At 45.9% G+C, this 21,556-nt stretch overlaps 1 protein-coding gene and 1 pseudogene across 3 annotated transcripts in view; one reads left to right on the forward strand and one right to left on the reverse strand.

Annotated features, from left to right (window-relative positions):
• The window catches only part of MAN2A2 (mannosidase alpha class 2A member 2), a 165,312-nt gene that overhangs the window by 94,735 nt on the left and 49,021 nt on the right, over positions 1-21,556 (reverse strand). For all 3 annotated transcript variants that reach the window (XM_063925858.1, XM_063925857.1, XM_063925859.1), the window contains exons 2-3: positions 19,375-19,529; positions 9,310-9,567 (exon numbers count right to left, since the gene is read on the reverse strand). In XM_063925858.1, the coding sequence (XP_063781928.1) occupies positions 9,310-9,567; positions 19,375-19,506 (390 nt within the window). In that variant the 5' untranslated portion in view covers positions 19,507-19,529. The remainder of the gene's footprint in view (positions 1-9,309; positions 9,568-19,374; positions 19,530-21,556) is intronic.
• Positions 17,419-17,538, forward strand: LOC134938982 (5S ribosomal RNA; annotated as a pseudogene).

The raw sequence follows: 21,556 nt of genomic DNA on the forward strand, positions 1-21,556 counted from the left end.
ATTCGTCAGATGCAGGAAAAACTACTGGTAGTTTTTTCTCACCAAACATAATACCCTTTTTTGTGGTACCTGGGGTATCATCAGAAATGTGTAATACATTTTTCATAGCCTCAATCATATAACGGGTGGATCTATTGGAGGGTACACTCGTCTCATCATCGTCGACACTGGAGTCGGTATCCGTGTCGACGTCTGTATCTGTCATCTGAGGTAGCGGGCGTTTTATAGCCCCTGATGACATTTGAGACGCTTGGACAGGCACAAGCTGAGTAGCCGGCTGTCCTATGTCGTCAAACCTTTATGTAAGGAGCTGACACTGTCACGTAATTCCTTCCATAAGTCCATCCACACTGGTGTCGACCCCGCAGGGGGTGACATCACATTCACAGGCATTTGCTCCGCCTCCACATCATTATCCTCATCATACATGTCGACACAGCAGTACCGACACACAGCAGACACACAGGGAATGCTCTTACAGAGGACAGGACCCCACAAAGCCCTTTGGGGAGACAGAGGGAGAGTATGCCAGCACACACCAGGGCGCTATATAACACAGGGATATCACTATACAGAGTGTTTTCCCCTATAGCTGCCTATAATATATATATACTGCGCCTAAATTGTGCCCCCCCTCTCTTTTTTACCCTTTCTGTAGTGCAGGACTGCAGGGGAGAGCCAGGGAGCTTCCTTCCAGCGGAGCTGTGAGGGAAAAATGGCGCCAGTGTGCTGAGGGAGTTGGCTCCGCCCCTTTTTCGGCGGGCTTTCTCCCGCTATTTTATCGTTTCTGGCAGGGGTTAATATACACCTATATAGCCTCTGGGGCTATATATGGTGTTAGTTTTGCCAGCCAAGGTGTTATTATTGCTGCTCAGGGCGCCCCCCCCCAGCGCCCTGCACCCATCAGTGACCGCAGTGTGTGGTGTGCATGAGGAGCAATGGCGCACAGCTGCAGTGCTGTGCGCTACCTTGGAGAAGACAGAAGTCTTCAGCCGCCGATTTTCCGGACCACCTTCTTGTTTCTGGCTCTGTAAGGGGGACGGCGGCGCGGCTCCGGGAACGGACGACGAGGTCGGGTCCTGTGTTCGATCCCTCTGGAGCTAATGGTGTCCAGTAGCCTAAGAAGCCCAAGCTACCACCACTTAGGTAGGTTCGCTTCTTCTCCCCTTAGTCCCTCGTTGCAGTGAGCCTGTTGCCAGCAGGTCTCACTGAAAATAAAAAACCTAAACTATACTTTCTTCTAGGAGCTCAGGAGAGCCCCTAGTGTGCATCCAGCTCAGCCGGGCACAGAAATCTAACTGAGGCTTGGAGGAGGGTCATAGGGGGAGGAGCCAGTGCACACCAGATAGTCCTAAATCTTTCTATAGAGTGCCCAGTCTCCTGCGGAGCCCGTCTATTCCCCATGGTCCTTACGGAGTCCCCAGCATCCACTAGGACGTCAGAGAAACCAAAGTTATAATACTCATGATTGGGGCTTTTCACTGGTCCTCCTGCTCCTCTCCAGCACCTGCAGGGCAAGGTGGATACGCTCTTTGCAGTTTTGGGCTAGACGAAGAAGATAAGTCCGACTCTACCTTAGCAGACAAGCGGTAAATGGCAGTGTCCTAATAGGATGTGTTACTGGATCTGTTACACAGTGCATTTCTGCATAGCAACATACCTCCCAACATGACCCTCTCCAGGAGGGACAGAATGCTCTGCTCCTGGACTTCCCTCTTAATGTATGATTGCCATCACCTGTGTTGAACAGGTTAATGGATAAGAAAGGTATTTCAGCACAGGTGAAAGCAATTATACATTAAGAGGGAAGTCCAGAAGCAGAGCATTCTGTCCCTCCTGGAGAGGGTCATGTTGGGAGGTATGCACATGACAACATGGGTATGTTTGCAATTGATAAACACTATACACATATATTAGATATATCAGATTAGGGCTATATGAGGCCAGTGATAGATGTACATATAACACACACACACTCAAGTTCGATATATATATATATATATATATATATATATATATATATATATACACACACATACACATAAATACAGGTATATATAACTTGAACTTGATAATGCAGTCTGATTAAGTACTTTTTCAGCCAGCTGAACCTGTCCTCACTTCAATCTTGCCTGAAGAGCAAGCTAGCCTGGTCGCTGTTCTTTTATTGACTGGAAGTGATGACACGAAACCAGCCTACCGTAACAGCTTGCAGACAGGGATCCTACTTTTTTTTTATGTGACTCAAAGATTACATATATGGGCCTAATTCAGCATGGGTTGTAGTTGTGCGAAAAATCACACCGTTACAACCTTTCTCTATCGTCCTAGTGGATGCTGGGGTTCCTGAAAGGACCATGGGGGGATAGCGGCTCCGCAGGAGACAGGGCACAAAAAGTAAAGCTTTAGGATCAGGTGGTGTGCACTGGCTCCTCCCCCTATGACCCTCCTCCAAGCCTCAGTTAGATTTTTGTGCCCGGCCGAGAAGGGTGCAATCTAGGTGGCTCTCCTAAAGAGCTGCTTAGAAAAGTTTAGCTTAGGTTTTTTATTTTACAGTGAGTCCTGCTGGCAACAGGATCACTGCAACGAGGGACTTAGGGGAGAAGAAGTGAACTCACCTGCGTGCAGGATGGATTGGCTTCTTGGCTACTGGACATTAGCTCCAGAGGGACGATCACAGGTACAGCCTGGATGGTCACCGGAGCCTCGCCGCCGGCCCCCTTGCAGATGCTGAAACGAGAAGAGGTCCAGAATCGGCGGCAGAAGACTCCTCAGTCTTCTTAAGGTAGCGCACAGCACTGCAGCTGTGCGCCATTTTCCTCTCAGCACACTTCACACGGCAGTCACTGAGGGTGCAGGGCGCTGGGAGGGGGGCGCCCTGGGAGGCAAATGAAAACCTTTTTTGGCTAAAAATACCTCACATATAGCCTCCGGGGACTATATGGAGATATTTAACCCCTGCCAGAATCCGTTAAGAGCGGGAGACGAGGCCGCCGAAAAAGGGGCGGGGCCTATCTCCTCAGCACACAGCGCCATTTTCCCTCACAGAAAGGCTGGAGGGAAGGCTCCCAGGCTCTCCCCTGCACTGCACTACAGAAACAGGGTTAAAACAGAGAGGGGGGGCACTAATTTGGCGTTAGAAATATATAAAAAAGATGCTATAAGGGAAAACACTTATATAAGGTTGTCCCTATATAATTATAGCGTTTTTGGTGTGTGCTGGCAAACTCTCCCTCTGTCTCTCCAAAGGGCTAGTGGGTCCTGTCCTCTATCAGAGCATTCCCTGTGTGTGTGCTGTGTGTCGGTACGTGTGTGTCGACATGTATGAGGACGATGTTGGTGAGGAGGCGGAGCAATTGCCTGTAATGGTGATGTCACTCTCTAGGGAGTCGACACCGGAATGGATGGCTTATTTAGGGAATTACGTGATAATGTCAACACGCGCCAAGGTCGGTTGACGACATGAGACGGCCGACAAACAATTAGTACCGGTCCAGACGTCTCAAAAACACCGTCAGGGGTTTTAAAACGCCCGTTTACTGTAGTCGGTCGACACAGACACAGACAGGGACACTGAATCCAGTGTCGACGGTGAATAAACAAACGTATTCCTTATTAGGGCCACACGTTAAGGGCAATGAAGGAGGTGTTACATATTTCTGATACTACAAGTACCACAAAAGAGGGTATTATGTGGGATGTGAAAAAACTACCGTAGTTTTTCCTGAATCAGATAAATTAAATGAAGTGTGTGATGATGCGTGGGTTCCCCCCGATAGAAAATATGGGCGGTATACCCTTTCCCGCCAGAAGTTAGGGCGCGTTGGGAAACACCCCTTAGGGTGGATAAGGCGCTCACACGCTTATCAGAACAAGTGGCGGTACCGTCTATAGATAGGGCCGTCCTCAAGGAGCCAGCTGACAGGAGGCTGGAAAAATATCATAAAAAGTATATACACACATACTGGTGTTATACTGCGACCAGCGATCGCCTCAGCCTGGATGTGCAGAGCTGGGGTGGCTTGGTCGGATTCCCTGACTAAAAATATTGATACCCTTGACAGGGACAGTATTTTATTGACTATAGAGCATTTAAAGGATGTATTTCTATATATGCGAGATGCACAGAGGGATATTTGCACTCTGGCATCAAGAGTAAGTGCGATGTCCATATCTGCCAGAAGATGTTTATGGACATGACAGTGGTCAGGTGATGCAGATTCCAAACGGCACAAAGGTGTATTGCCGTATAAAGGAAGAGGAGTTATTTGGGGTCGGTCCATCGGACCTGGTGGCCACGGCAACTGCTGGAAAATCCACCGTTTTTACCCTAAGTCACATCTCTGCAGAAAAAGACACCGTCTTTTCAGCTTCAGTCCTTTCGTCCCTATAAGAGTCATATCTGCCCAGGGATAGAGGAAAGGGAAGAAGACTGCAGCAGGCAGCCCATTCCCAGGAACAGAAGCGTTCCACCGCTTCTGACAAGCTCTCAGCATGACGCTGAGACCGTACAGGACCCCTGGATCCTACAAGTAGTATCCCAGGGGTACAGTTTGGAATGTCGAGACGTTTCCCCTGCGCAGGCTCCTGAAGTCTGCTTTACCAAGGTCTCCCTCCGACAAGGAGGCAGTATGGGAAAAAATTCACGAGCTGTATTCCCAGCAGGTGATAATTAAATTACCCCTCCTACAACAAGAAAAGGGGTATTATTCCACACTATATTGTGGTACTGAAGCCAGAAGGCTAGGTGAGACCTATTCTAAATCTAAAAAATGTGAACACTTACAAAGGTTCAAATCAAGATGGAGTCACTCAGAGCAGTGATAACGAACCGGGAAGAAGGGGACTATATGGTGTCCCGAGACATCAGGGATGCTTACCTCCATGTCCCAAATTTGCCCTTATCACTAAGGGTACCTCAGGTTCGTGGTACAGAACTGTCACTATCAGTTTCAGACGCTGCCGTTTGGATTGTCTACGGCACCCCGGGTCTTTACCAAGGTAATGGCCGAAATGATGGTTCTTCTTCGAAGAAAAGGCGTCTTAATTATCCCTTACTTGGACGATCTCCTGATAAGGGCAAAGTCCAGGGAACAGTTGGAGGTCGGAGTAGCACTATCTCGGATACTGTTACAACAGCAAGGGTGGATTCTAAATATTCCAAAATCGCAGCTGATCCCGACAACAAGTCTCCTGTGCTTAGGGATGATTCTGGACACAGTCCAGAAAAAGGTGTTTCTCCCGGAAGAGAAAGCCAGGGAGTTATCCGAGCTAGTCAGGAACCTCCAAAAATCAGTGCATCATTGCACAAGGGCCATGGTAAAAAAATGGTGACTTCCTTCGAAGCAATTCCAGTCGGCAGATTTCATGCAAGAACTTTTCAGTAGGATCTGCTGGACAAATGGTCCGGATCGCATCTTCAGATGCATCAGCGGATAACCCTATATCCAAGGACAAGGGTGTCTCTCCTGTGGTGGTTACAGAGTGCTCATCTTCTAGAGGGCCGCAGATTCGGCATTCAGTTTTGGATGTTGGTGACCACGGAGGCCAGGCCGAGAGGCTGGGGAGCAGTCACACAAGGAAAAAATTTCCAGGGAGTGTGATCAAGTCTGGAGATTTTTCTCCACATAATTATAGCTAAGGGTAAATTTATAATGCTCTAAGCTTAGCAAGACCTCTGCTTCAAGGTCAGCCGGTATTGATCCAGTGGGATAAAACATCACGGCAGTCGCCCACGTAAATAGACAGGGCGGCACAAGAAGCAGGAGGGCAGTGGCAAAAACTGCAAGGACTTTTCGCTGGGCGGAAAATCATGTGATAGCACTGTCAGCAGTGTTTCATTCCGGGAGTGGAAACTGGGAAGCAGACTTCCTCAGTAGGCACGACCTCCACCCGGCAGAGTGGGAACTTCATGGGGAAGTTTTCCACATAATTGTAAACCGTTGGGAATTACCAAAGGTGGACATGTTGGCGTCCCGTCTGAACAAAAAACGGGACAGGTATTGCGCCAGGTTAAGAGACCCTCAGGCAATAGCTGTGGACGTTCTGGTAACACCGTGGGTGTACCAGTCGGTGTATGTGTTCCATCCTCTGCTTTTCATACCTAAGGTACTGAGAATTATAAGACGTAGAGGAGTAAGAACTATACTCATGGCTCCGGATTGGCCAAGAAGGACTTGGTACCCGGAACTTCAAGAGATGCTCACAGAGGACTTATGGCCTCTGCCGCTAAGAAGGGACTTGTTTCAGCAAGTACCATGTCTGTTCCAAGACTTACCGCAGCTGCGTTTGACGGCATGGCGGTGGAACGCCGGATCCTAAGGGAAAAGGCATTCAGGAAGAGGTCATTCCTACCCTGGTCAAAGCCAGAAAGGAGGTGACCGCACAACATTATCACCACATGTGGCGAAAAGATGTTGCGTGGTGTGAGGCCAGGAAGGCCCCACGAAGAAATTTCAACTCGGTCGATTCCTGCATTTCTTGCAAACAGGAGTGTCTATGGGCCTCAAATTGGGGTCCATTAGGGTTCAAATTTCGGCCCTGTCGATTTTTCTTCCAGAAAGAATTGGCTTCAGTTCCTGAAGTCCAGAAGTTTGTCAAGGGAGTATTGCATATACAACCCCCTTTTTGTGCCTCCAGTGGCACTGTGGGATCTCAACGTAGTTCTGGGATTCCTCAAAACACATTGGTTTAAAACCAGTCAAATCTGTGGATTTGAAGCATCTCACATGAAAAGTGAACATGCTCTTGGACCTGGCCTGGACCAGGCGAGTGTCAAATTGGTGGTTTTTTTTTCTCAAAAAAGCCCATATCTGTTTGTCCATTCGGACAGGGCAGAGCTGCGGACTCGTCCCCAGTTCTCTCCCTAAGGTGGTGTCAGTGTTTCACCTGAACCAGTTTATTGTGGTGTCTTGCGCCTACTAGGGACTTGGAGGACTCCAAGTTGCTAGATGTGGTCAGGGCCCTGAAAATATAGGTTCCAGGACGGCTGGAGTCAGGAAAACTGACTTGCTGTTATCCTGTATGCACCCAACAAACTGGGTGCTCTTGCTTTTAAGCAGACTTTTGCTAGTTGGATGTGTAATACAATTCAGCTTGCACATTCTGTGGCAGGCCTGCCACAGCCAAAATATGTAAATGCCCATTCCACAAGGAAGGTGGGCTCATCTTGGGCGGCTGCCCGAGGGGTCTCGGCTTTACAACTTTGCCGAGCGGCTATTTAGTCAGGGGCAAACACGTTTGTAAAATCCTACAAATTTGATACCCTGGCTAAGGAGGACCTGGAGTTCTTTCATTCGGTGCTGCAGAGTCATCCGCACTCTCCCGCCCGTTTGGGAGCTTTGGTATAATCCCCATGGTCCTTTCAGGAACCCCAGCATCCACTAGGACGATAGAGAAAATAAGAATTTACTTACCGATAATTCTATTTCTCGGAGTCCGTAGTGGATGCTGGGCGCCCATCCCAAGTGCGGATTATCTGCATTACTTGTACATAGTTACAAAAAATCGGGTTATTATTGTTGTGAGCCATCTTTTCAGAGGCTCCGCTGTTATCATACTGTTAACTGGGTTCAGATCACAGGTTGTACAGTGTGATTGGTGTGGCTGGTATGAGTCTTACCCGGGATTCATAAATCCTTCCTTATTGTGTACGCTCGTCCGGGCACAGTACCTAACTGAGGCTTGGAGGAGGGTCATAGGGGGAGGAGCCAGTGCACACCACCTGATCCTAAAGCTTTACTTTTTGTGCCCTGTCTCCTGCGGAGCCGCTATCCCCCCATGGTCCTTTCAGGAACCCCAGCATCCACTACGGACTCCGAGAAATAGAATTATCGGTAAGTAAATTCTTATTTTTACACTAACATGAGGGGGGACACCAAGCGCAGGGCAAGTCCGCCCCACATGCCGGTTCCTGCCCCCCGCTAACATGCAAGCACTTTGCTCGGCAGGGAATTGCTCACATGATATGGGTTGTCCCCTGAAGACAGAGTGCCACCATCTTTTGAGACACAGCAGCAGCATGCAACATCACGCAGCCGCCGCAGCCTGCCCCATAAGCGCTCCCCAAATGGTGCAAGGACACTTACAAAACATGGCATCGACGCAGTCAGGACTTAGGGCCTAATTCAGACCTGATCACTCAGCAAATTTGTTCTCTAATGGGCAAAACCATGTGTAATGCAGGGGGGGGGGCAGATATAACATGTGCAGAGACAATTAGATTTGGGTGGGGTGTGTTCAAACCAAAATCGAAATTGCAGTGTAAAAATAAAGCAGCCAGTATTTACCCTGCACAATATAACCCACCCAAATCTAACTCTCTCTGCACGTTATATCTGCCTCACCTGCAATGCTCATGGTTTTGCCCATTAGATATATCAGATTAGGGTTATAATTTGCTGCTACGATCAGGTCTGAATTAGGCCCTTAGACTGCATTCTGAAGAGAAGTTTGAGACCTCACACATGCGCGCACCGGCATGTGCTGAAATCACCTAATAGTGATTTCAGCACATTAGCGTTTGATGTTGAATCGGGGTCCACGTTCCCTCTTCAGGATGACTGTTCAATATACTGTAAATAAAGATATATATATATATATAGGGGCGGAGCTTGCTAGACGTCTGCTTCACTTGGGGAGCACATCTCCCTGTGATCGTTGCGGGTGGCCGGACGGGCTTGGGTCACCGGCGCGGTGCACGGTCTCGGCTTCTGGATACAGTGGTTGGTGTAACTGCCTTGTGGATTTTTGTTCATGCGCACAAACTGGCCCAAAGAGTGGGTCTGAAAAGGTATTAGCATATGTATACCTGTGATTCATCTTAATGAGGTGTTTTAAGAAATAAATTTGATTTGCACTATGGGCGCGTTCTCCTGAATTCCTTTTTTCCAGATACCATTGCTCAAGGGGTCCTGAGTGTCCTGGAGAACTGTAGCGGTGTTGGTCACACCAGTGCAACAGCCCAGGGGTGGAATACCTGTGGACTGTAAACCATCAATTAAGAAAAAACAGCGCACCTGTACACACTTTCTGCCCATATATATATATATATATATATATATATATATATAATATATACACACTACATATTTTAACTACAATATTTAACTATCTCATCAGATGAGTTCAGTACCAAAACGTACTTCTTGCCTGACCTTGAACAGATACTTTTGTTACCTTACAACTAAGAAGTTTACCAAAGATAAAGGTAAGTTTCTTTCAGCTAGACATATTAAGTAACAATTCCTTCAAGAAGAGACATTTATTGCAATAGTGTTTGTGGAATAGGAGAACACAAAATTCTTTCACCTGCAAATCTGTCTTCTGCCCTTTATTTGCCAATGCAAACTGGCAGTCCTGGGGGGAAATGGAATAGAAGCTGGGGCGGGGGTCTGGCGGAATGACCCAGGTTCCATTAGAGGTGTGATACGGAATAAGGATGGGCTGTCCGTCTGCGTTTGCTGTCAACTCAAGAACAGAGTCCTTAATGTGGCTGATGATTTCATGGTTCTCCTCCAACAGCTGCTCCAGTTGCTCTATCCGATTCTGCAGGACAGAAATCTGGCTCTATGTGGAGAAAAATGACATGTTTTTTTTGAAAGCATAATTCTTGATCACACTGTTCAATGGAAAACAGCCATGTAATAGGAAAGGTTAACCAGTTACACATCTCCTGTCCCAGGACTACATCCTTTATTAACCTCAGTCGGGATGCTACATATCTGATGTTATGTAACACATCAGCGGGAAGATGCCTGTTCATTCTTGTCTTCCAATGCACAGCTTGTCTTCTTACACACACACCATTTGCTAGTTTAATTGTGAGTTACAGATTTCATCTTTCTCTGGCACATCCCCACCTCCCCATGCTTACAACAGCCAACACTACTGATAATTGTGTATTTTGTTGAATTCATATTCTCCTTTAGTGCAGCAGAGAAGCTAATTATTTTAAATAAATACAAATTTTTAATGTTTTCAACCATAAAATATAGAGAATGTAATTTCATCATACACTCGAATTAGGAATTGAAAAAAAAATATTAACACTAAGTAGACATCTGGCTTAAGAGAACAATATAAATCATTAGGATGCTAATAAGATTACTAGTACAGTGGTTTCCGAAACATGGTCCACCTCAAGTCACCCCAACAGTCCAGGTTTTAGGATACCCCTGCTTGTGCAAAGAGGTACTAATTGAGTCACCTGTGCATAAGCATGGATAGCCTTAAAACCTGGACTGCTAGGGTGCCTTAAGGGCAGCTTTTGTGAACCACTGAACTAGAATATTGGACCTGGGTCACATCTGCCCGCCTCCTGCTTCCCCTGCGGCTGCATACTTCCATCTGCTCTGGCTAGGGTCTGTCTGTTGCTCTAGCAGTGGGAGCCAATGGCGATATGCATGTTGGAGATGGGACAGACTTTAGCGCATCAGTACAAAGATGGGACCAGCACTTGGACAGGCTGAACATATCTGACTTTCAGTCTTAAGGGCCATACACATTAAGTGATATTTTCTGCAGATACGAACCTTCCCGTTAGTGGCTCCCTCCCTGGCAGCGGCTCCTTTCTAGCTGAGCATCTCTGTATTAATTTCTCCCACTGCCCCATCAATGAAGTTTTTATATATATATACACATATACACACACACACACACACACACACACACACACACACACACAGCGGGGCAAAAAAGTATTTGGACAGCCACCGACTGTGCAAGTTGACCCACTTAAAAAGATGAGAGAGAGCTGTAATTTCCATCATAGGAACACTTCAACTGTAAGACAGAATCTGAAAAAAACTAGGAAATCACATTGTATGATTTTTAAACAATTTATTTGTATATTCTTGCGGAAAATAAATATTTGGACAATCAAAAAGTTTAACTCAGTACTTTGTAATATAAGCCCGGTTGGCAATTACAGAGGTCAAACGTTTCCTGTAGTTTTTGACCAGGTTTGCACACACTGTAGCAGGTATTTTGGCCCACTCTTCCATGCAGATCTTCTCTAGGTCTGTCATGTTTTGGGGCTGTCACCGGGCAACACTGACTTTCAACTCCCTCCACAGATTTTCTATTTGTTGAGGTCTGGAGACTGGCTAGGCCACTCCAGGACCTATAAATGCTTCTTACGGAGCCACTCCTTAGTTGCCCAGGTGGTGTGTTTGGGGTGATTGTCATGCTGGAAGACCCAGCCACGTTCCATCTTCAATGCTCTTACTGGGGGAAGGAGGTTTTTGCCCAAAATCTCATGATACATGGCCCCATTCATCCTCTCCTTAATACGGATCAGTCGTCCTGTTCCCTTTGCAGAAAAGCAGCCCCAAAGCATGATGTTTCCACCCCCATGCTCCACAGTGGGTATGGTGATCTTGGGATGCCATTCATCATTCTTCTCCCTCCAAACACGGCGAGTGGAGTTTATACCAAAAAGTTTGATTTTGCTCTAATTTGACCACATTACATTCTCCCAATCCTCCTCTGGATCATCCATATGGTCACTGGCAAACTTTAGACGGGCCTGGACATGTGCTGTCTTAAGCAGGGGGACCTTTCGGGCGCTGCAGGATTTCAATCCATGACGTTGTAGTGTGTTACTAATGGTAACCTTTGTGACTGTGGTCCCAGCTCTATTGAGGTCATTGACCAGGTCCCCCCGTGTAGTTCTGGGCTGATTCCTCACTGTTCTCAAGAACATTGATACCCCACGAGGTGAAATCTTGCATGGAGCCCCAGGTGGAGTGATCTTGTATTTCTTCCATTTTTTTATAATTGCGCCAACAGTTGATCTCTTCTCACCAAGCTGCTTGTCTGTTGTCGAGTAGCTCATCCCAGCCTTGTGTAGCTCTACAATTTTGTCCCTGGTGTCCTTAGACAGCTGTCTGGTCTTGGCCAAGGTGGAGAGGTAGCAGTCTGACGGTTTGAGGGTGTGGACAGGTGTCTTTTATACAGATAACCAGTTCAAACAGGTGCCATTAATACAGGTAATGAGTGGAGGATAGAAGAGCTTCTTAAAGAAGAAGTAACAGGTCTGTGAGAGCCAGAAATCTTGCTGCTTGGTAGGTGTCCAAATATTTATTTTTCACAAGAATATACAAGTAAATGGTTTAATAATCATACAATGTGATTTCCTCTGTTTTTTTTCTCCAGATTCTGGGGTATATGCAATTAGCGGCGAATCGCGGCAATTTTTCAGCCGTTTTTCAATTCGACTGTCTAATTTCGGCAAGTGGGTGCCGAAATTGACCATATGCAATAAAAAACGGATTCAACAGTCCCGCTGACGAAAAACGGCCGATTTGACGGATTTTGTTCCGTTTTTTTAAAAACGGATAAAAACGGGAAAAAACACGGGAAAAAATGGCGTGGGGTCCCCCCTCCAAAGCATAACCAGCCTCGGGCTCTTCGAGCCGGTCCTGGTTCTAAAAATCCGGGGTAAAAATGGACAGGGGATCCCCCGTATTTTTAAAACCAGCACCGGGCTCTGCGCCTGGTGCTGGTGCAAAAAATACGGGGGACAAAAAGAGTAGTGGTCCCCCGTATTTTTTACACCAGCATCGGGCTCCACTAGCTGGACAGATAATGCCACAGCCGGGGGTCACTTTTATACAGCGCCCTGCGGCCGTGGCATTAAATATCCAACTAGTCACCCCTGGCCGGGGTACCCTGGGGGAGTGGGGACCCCTTCAGTCAAGGGGTCCCCCCCCAGCCACCCAAGAGCCAGGGGTGAAGCCCGAGGCTGTCCCCCCCCATCCAAGGGCTGCGGATGGGGGGCTGATTGCCTTGAGAAAATGACAAGAATATTGTTTTTTCCTGTAGTACTTAAAGTCCCAGCAAGCCTCCCCCGCAAGCTGGTACTTGGAGAACCACAAGTATCAGCATGCGGCGGAAAACCGGGCCCGCTGGTACCTGTAGTACTACTGGAAAAAAAATACCCAAATAAAAACAGGAGACACACACCTTGAGAGTAAAACTTTATTGCACACCTGCTGACACATACATACTTACCTATTTTGACCCGCCGACTGCCACGTCTCCTGATCCGACGATCCGGGGTACCTGTGAATCAAATTATACTCACCTCAATCCAGTGTCCAGATATAAATCCTCGTACTTGGCAAAACAAATAAACGCACACCCGGACCAGCGGACTGAAAGGGGTCCCATGTTTTCACATGGGACCCCTTTCCCCGAATGCAGAGACCCCCCGTGACTGCTGTCACAAAAAGTTCTCTTAAGCCAATCAGCGAGCGCAACGTCCTGGCACTCTGCTGATTGGCTGCACGTCTGAGCTGTCAGACAGCGCCTCGCAAAGCCTCTCCATTATACTCAATGGTGGGAACTTTGCGTCAGCGGTGAGGTCACCCGCGGTCAGCCGCTGACCGCGGGTAACCCCACCGCTACCCGCAAAGTTCCCACCATTGAAAGTAATGGAGAGGCTTTGCGATGCGCTGTCTGAGGTCACACGCGCATACAGCCAATCAGGTGAGTGCAACGAAGTAGCGCTTCCTGATTGGCTGAAGGGACCTCAGTGACAGGAGTCACGTGGGGTCCCGGCATTCGGGGAAAGGGGTCCCATGTGAAAACATGGGACCCCTTTCAGTCCGCTGGTCCGGGTGTGCGTTTATTTGTTTTGCCAAGTACGAGGATTTATATCTGGACACTGGATTGAGGTGAGTATAATTTGATTCACAGGTACCCCGGATCGTCGGATCAGGAGACGTGGCAGTCGGCGGGTCAACATAGGTAAGTATGTGTGTGTCGGCAGGTGTGCAATAAAGTTTTACTCTCAAGGTGTGTGTCTCCTGTTTTTATTTGGGTATTTTTTTTCCAGTAGTACTACAGGTACCAGCGGCCCGTTTTTCTCCCGCATGCTGGTACTTGTTGTTCTCCAAGTACCAGCTTGCGGGGAGGCTTGCTGGGACTTGTAGTACTACAGGAAAAAACAATATTCTTGTCATTTTCTCAAGGCTATCAGCCCCCATCCGCAGCCCTTGGATGGGGGGGACAGCCTCGGGCTTCACCCCTGGCCTTTGGGTGGCTGGGGGGGGTCCCCTTGATTGAAGGGGTCCCCACTCCCCCAGGGTACCCCGGCCAGGGGTGACTAGTTGGATATTTAATGCCACGGCCGCAGGGCGCTGTATAAAAGTGACCTCCGGCTGTGGCATTATCTGTCCAGCTAGTGGAGCCCGACGCTGGTGTAAAAAATACGGGGGACCCCTACTCTTTTTGTCCCCCGTATTTTTTGCACCAGCACCAGGCGCAGAGCCCGGTGCTGGTTTTAAAAATACGGGGGATCCCCTGTCCATTTCCCCCCCGGATTTTTAGAACCAGGACCGGCTCGAAGAGCCCGAGGCTGGTTATGCTTTGGAGGGGGGACCCCACGCCATTTTTTTCCGGGATTTTACCATTCCATCTAAAAAAAAAAAAAAAAAAATTTAAAAATATATAAATAATACTTGTGCCTCCCAAAAAGACAAACCAAGTACCTAATCCCTTCTAATATAAATAGATATGCTATTACCAATAAAAAAAAACACCCAAAAAAACATGTTTTACATTTTTTTTATTAGATTCACCCACCAAAGTGTGGCGGATTGAAAATGACAAATTTACTGTCTAAAAGCACTGTTGTCGAATTTCCAAACTTCAATTGAATATACTTTTGTCGAATTGCCGCATTTGTACCATTGCAGAAAAGTCGAATTTTGAAAGTCCGTTTTTTTGACGGAAAGTACTGAATTGCATTGTCGATTTTTTTTTTGGGCGAAAAAGTCCAGTTTCTCGACAATTTCGGGAATTCGACCGCAATTGCATATACCCCTCTGTCTCTCACAGTTGATGTGTACCTATGATGGAAATTACAGACCTCTCTCATCTTTTTAAGTGGGTCAACTTGCACAATCGGTGGCTGTCCAAATACTTTTTTGTCCGTGTGTGTGTGCGTGTGTGTGTGTGTGTATATATTTTTTATGAACCCATTACAATGAATTTTTTATTAAGTTGGTGGCACAGTGGAAATATAATTGGTGGGGCAGTGGGTGAAAAAAAACTTCATTGGTTCCCCCTTCTACATCCCTACCCACACACCCAGAAATGCCTCCCTAATATTAAGATATGTAATACCCCTTTCACACTGCCTGAAGCAGGTCGCACTCTGGAGCCTGACACGGGAGCTCCCAGGGTGTGACCTGCCTCAGGCACCTTTCACACCGCAGTCAGCAGCCCAGCAGATTGCCATGTTGCTGACATCAGCGGTGACGCGGCGGGGGCGGCGCTTGGTAATCACATTTTCTCCAAGTGCCGCCTGTACATAGAGAGTGAATGGGAAACGGGTCTCATCGACCCGGTTCCCATTCACACCACACAGTGAACCGGGTTGAACCCTCAAGAGCAGGGTTGAAATACCGGGTCACTCATCCCCAACACTGGAAAACAGACAAAAACTGTTGTTCATACAAATTGGTTAAATCGCGGATTTAGGGGCCAATTCCGTAAGGATTGTAACAAAATACAAATTTGCAAAAATTGTGACCATTCGCAAAATTATGAAAGCATGCCCAAACGGCAAAACTGCAACACTAATTTAATGTTACAAAAACAAGGTGGGCTTGTGAAATGTGCAAATATTGCAAATACCTAAAAAAATACGCATTATTTGCGTATAAATTTTAAACTTTACGCAGTTTTTGCTTACATGTTTCTGATGTTGCAATTTTTGCAAACAACTGTGTTTCATACTTGCCTACCTGACCCTCTCCATGAGGGAGAAAATGCTCTGTTCCTGGACTTTCCTGGTAATGTGTGATTGCCATCACCTGCGGTGAGCTAGTTAATTGATAAGAAAGGTGTTTCACCCCAGGTGATGGCAATCATACATTACCAGGAAAGTCCAGGAACAGAGCATTTTCTCCGTCATGGAGAGGGGCAGGTAGGCAAGCATGCATAAAACGTGTTGGTTGCTTAAAAAGCATTAAAAAACTGTTAGGAAGCTAAAAGACATTAAGAAGATCCTACAAAACGAAATGCTTGGAAATGTTAATTAACGTTTGCTTTTAAAAAATAGTGTGGTTGTCAAACCTTGATTGTTAGTAAGTGTAAAAACAATTAGGTTACTAACATATTTTATAAAGAAACATGTGAACAGAGTTTAAAGCTCCCTTACATGTTTAGAAGTTTCAATACAGCTGAATGAAGTGATTTGTGGTCTGAGGCGTGAGCTTCTTCAGCTGGGGGTAAAGAAGCAATGATTGCAGTATACATAGAACATTCTACAACTGAGGTCAGCTTGTGCAGATTTTAAGGTAGACTTGTAGTCACTCAGAAACTGCCAACCATAAATGTGCGATCAGTTGTTAAAATTGCGAATGTACCGCCCACCGAACATCAGCATACGCCCACAACACGCCCCTGCTCGTAGTTTTTGCGAGTCCAGCCCTTTAGTACGCCCTCTACACGCCTACTTTTCGTAATGCATACGCAGGTTTTGCTTCGTCTCAGAAGTTGCATTTTTTTTCTCAGTTTTTGTGGTATATGGTGCAGATTTTGCAATTTTCCGCATTTTCTGCAATTTTTGCGGCTTTACGATTCTTGCTGAATTAGGCCCTTAACCAATTTGTCTGAATGACAGGTTTTGTCCATTTTCCAGTGTTTGGGAGCAAATGATCAATTGTCGTTTGCTCTCATCCATTACCAGATTTTCATTGCTACCAGCCATATCTGGCAGATGATTGCATAGTTTATGCCCAGCTTTACAGTATATTATAGATAGCCGATAACAAAAGTCTTTGTTTTGTATACATATATGGCATGAATACTGCCACGCAGCTGGTGCCATATATAATATGGGTAAAACTGAGTGCCGGCTTACTTCTTTTCAGTTTTACAACACGATATCTAGCGATATACTGTCCTTCAGCATCACACTATGCTAAATCTTAAGGTGGTAAAATAGGCCGACGGACAGCGATGATGCGGGAGCGCGCATCAGCGCTCATCGCCCGGCCATACACACTAGGCGACTTTGAGCTCAAAACGCCAAAAGTGAGCTACTTTGAGCTCAAAATTGACTAGTGTGTATGCACCTTTAGGGTTAACAATGTTGCTGGGCTGCAACACTAATATATATATATATATATATATATATATATATACACACACACACTCACTTCTTCCACAGATAGAAAAAGAATTAGACCAGCACTCACCACTTGGTGACAAGGTTTGAATACTGGGTGTTGTATCAAGGAACTTGGTGTGCCTTCCCTACCCCTCCCTACTGTCTCCCAGACACTGGCATTAATGGTGGTGTCCATTCTTATATATTACCACACGGGACTGTGATGTGATATAATTGAGAGATGAGGGATGGCACTGTCACACTGTGTATAATTACATAGGGGCACATTTGTTTGATACAATCAAACCACACTGGAAAACATCCGATCCCATCTGAACTTGGCAATTAAGCAGTGTTGGGCCCAGTTAGTACTATGCATGGAGACAACATGGGAATACTGGGTATTGTACCAAGGGACAATTCTTGACCCACAGGTGATGTTCTTTTTATGCTCTTGGTACTACACGGCAATTACTATTGTCTCTCACGTTGGCTTTTCGCATTTATATTATCACAATATTGTGACCATCCATTGTTACTGTTGTGATTCATCAGTTAACGGCATTGTACTGCATTTAGTGATTGAGGCATCATATCCCCTGAGTGCTGGTACACCCTTGCTGTGCAAGTTAATACAGTTTGTCCACCTTTATTTAATTTATCTATATTGATTATTCATTTCTCCATGCTGTTGGCGCACTGTGGGGTTGATTACTCCACAGACAAACCTATGGCTGGAGTCACTGACAGCAGCAACTATACCTGTCTGCCATTGTACGCTGAATACTGATCTGCCTGAACTACACTCACGTCACGCTGCCGGAGCGGGTTACTAAGGAGAAAGCTGGGTTTGTTTATTATGGCAACGCAACCCACGTGCGCGGAAGTAGCCAATCAGGCAGCGGCTAGGACGCGCTGCCTCCCGGTGACGGACTTCCGGTTTCAAAACTCTCGGCGCTCTCTCTGCTATTTAAAAGGGCTCCGGGCAGAGTGACAATTGCCCCTGATGAAAACCATGAAGCGTTGAAACAGCTGTTGGGCGGACTGTAGCAGTGGGTATATCCAGATGGTTTGTCAGGAATAAAACCCCCCTTTTTTTTCACCTACTAAACGTGAGTGCTGGTCTAATTCTTTTTCTATCTGTGGAAGAAGTGAGTGTCTATATCAATTACCAGGACCCTGCACCTGAACTTATCGTTATTGACATAGAGTGCTGTCATTTTTGTCATATTTTATATATATATATATATATATATATATATATATATAGCAATAATGTACAACAAAAAGTAGTATTGGCTGTGGGGCAAGTTTTATAGTGAATAAAGAATGTAGGATGAGAGAAGGCTGTGAGAGACCTATATTTTCATACTGAATGACTACATGTCAACAGAACTCTCCAGTTTACGGACAGGCTAAAATTACTTATATATATTGTTTTGTTTCTTATTTTTTTTCTCAGAAGGCTGCAGAAACAGTAATATAGATAATATGCAAATTATGTTACTAGTAATTAGGGCAGTGATTGGCAACAGATGACCCTCTGACCCTTCACCTGTGGCCCCCAGCTCCTTTCTTCTTTATTTGTTTGTTACAGCTTGTAACACTTGTCTATAATGCTAGTGATATTATTTGATTCAATATATTTCTCTGACTTATTATGGAGATTAAGGATAACATGAGGCCACTACCTGTGAAGTATATCTTGGATATAGGGCACACCAATACCCAAAACGAAAAGTGTGGAGTTCTCCCTTAAAAATTCCGGAATTGGGCCTGATGGTGTAACACTTTCCTTCTGTTCTCCAAAAAGAAAAAGGTCATGCAGAAGTATATGGTAAGAGAGACATTATACATGTGTAGTGAATACATCACTGCAGAAAATGTGCCACAGCTCTGTAAAAATTAAAATATGGAGATTACACAGCGTCTTTTAAGTAAAAGACTCAAGGTCATAAATGCATCATTCCAACGTCTGCATCTGTCTGGTATCATCCAGTGACAATGCTGGAGAAGCAGCAATTCAAGGCTGCAAAACTATGCTGAAGCAGATGTATTATATATCTGTATATCACAGAACATAAACACATGCAGTACTAAAGGAGAGCCCTATTAGGAGATACTGAAATACGATTCAACCCCCTATGATGGTTCAATAAGCAAGTGACCTTCATTCCTTTTCTAATAGTCCTTCATGCACTTATTGGTTAACATTTAATGGTCAGACATTGATCAACATCTCTACATACCCTGGGAAAGTTGCCTCCGGTCTGTCTCCTGGGAGGGTCGTGTTGCACTTTGTCTAGCATAAGATACAAAGAGAAGACGGCCACACAAAAGATGGCCGCTCCACACACAGTCACCTGCTTCTTCAGTTTCATCCCTGGGAGCTGCAGGAACAGACCTGAAAGAGATCACACCACAAACACATATGCTGAACAAGGGTCGCCACAACATTATTCATACCCAGCCCTACTGATTCCAACAGCTGACAATTGTTAGTTCAGGAATTACACAATGTCTAGCTAGGCCTCGGTTGTTTTCCACTTTACAGGAATATCCTTAGCTGTTTTAACAGGATTCACATTACTGAAACATCGGTATTGGTAAAGCTAGGAAAAGGAACATTATCATGGCTGAAGTGCACCAACCTAAAGTACATACAATCACAATCCGAAGGCTTACTGTATGGCTTAATAAGACCCGTAGCAGGGTTATTCAGAGATGGATGCAGATCTTGCTTCCCGCAGCAAGATCTATGTCCATCTAATCACATGCTGGGGGCTGCCATGAGTTCATAAGTTAAATGGCGAACGCATCGATTTGAGGTTGACTGGCTGTGCTGGCAGGCAGCTGGAGCAATTTTTTTCTCGGAGAGGTTGTATGTGACATCACGCAGCCGCCCTGAAAACGCTCTTGACACGCCACCATTTTGCCCACCGCGCCCCCAAAACACTGTTCGATGCCCCAGGGATGCGGCCATAGAGTGAAGGGGCACGCACGCGCACTAGACACTGCTGTGCTCAGCGCCCCTGGACGCCTCCGCTGTGCGCAAACATGCGGCTGCGTCCAGGTCTCAATAGACCCCTTAGTACCTCAAACAATGTGTGTAAGGTGATACCACCATATTCTGGTTAGTTGAGGCCACAGAGTGACCTAAATTAACCTCGCGGGTAGCCGCAGACCGCAATGTTCTCACCATTCACTATAATGGAGGATCGTGATTATTATAGTGAATGCCTCGGGCTTCACCCCTGGCCCTTGGGTGCCTGCTTTGGGCTTCACCCCTGGCCCTTGGATGCCTGGAGGGGGGCCTTGATTTTATGGGTCCCCACTCCCCAGGGAACACCAGTCAAGGGGTGACTAGTTGGGGGGAGTGATGCTTTGGCCACAGGGACCTATATAAAGTGTCCCCCGACTGCGGCATCACCTCCCTGGCTAGTGGAGCCCGGTGCTGGTTTAAAAAATACGGGGGAACCCTATGTCTTTTGTCCCCCGTATTTTTGGAACCAGGACTGGCCCAAGAGCCCGGTGCTGGTTGTATAAATACTGGGGAACCCCCTACTATTTTTTCCCTGGTATTTTAACAACCAGGACCGCCTCAAAGAGCCCGAGGCTGGTTATGCTTAGGAGGGGAACCCCACGCAAAAATGTTTTTATTTCTAACTATTTCTATACTGTACATAATGAAGCCCTGCACGGATCTCACTGATCCGGCCGGGCTTCATTGCGTTAAATCCGGCAGTGCTTTACTATTCTCTCCCGTAAAACACTGCCGGCAATACGAATTACACAATTACATCGGTGAATTTGAATTGAAAAAAACATGGTAGTTTAGTAAATTACTGTGTTTTTTTCTCAAAAAGTTGCAATCTCAAACTGCCGATGTCAGCCAAGATTTATCTCGGCTGACATCGGCACAAATATGAATTTTAGTAAAATATACCCCATTGGCGGATCAGGAGCAGAGAGAGATGAGTCAGCCTGTGGTGTCCACTTTCACTGAATCTCGGGCAGACACAGGACAGATGGGCCAATCAGTGTGAAAGGGAATGACCCGGTAATAACTTGGTTCCAACGTGCAGTAAGAAAGTGCAGTAAGAAAGTAGCAGCTGTGACACAGCTTGATACGTGTTTACTTACACATCTTACAAATGCCAATATAAAATGAAAATACATTAACAGTTCATAAAATATATATATATATATATATATATATATATATATAAAAAAAAAGTAAACACATTCACTTTTTTCTTGCATTCACCATGAGAAGCAATGCTAAACAATTTAGCAACGTGGGAAATACCAGACAGTCGATAATTTAGATCCTTTCTTGCTAAAATAACATATAAAATGCACAAAGAAAAACAAATGAACGGCACAAGTTTATGGTTTTAATCAAATATTTGGGTGTAAAAGAAAAGCTTA

The sequence above is a fragment of the Pseudophryne corroboree genome, chromosome 6 (assembly GCF_028390025.1).
Source record: "Pseudophryne corroboree isolate aPseCor3 chromosome 6, aPseCor3.hap2, whole genome shotgun sequence".
NCBI classification, from domain to species: domain Eukaryota; kingdom Metazoa; phylum Chordata; class Amphibia; order Anura; family Myobatrachidae; genus Pseudophryne; species Pseudophryne corroboree.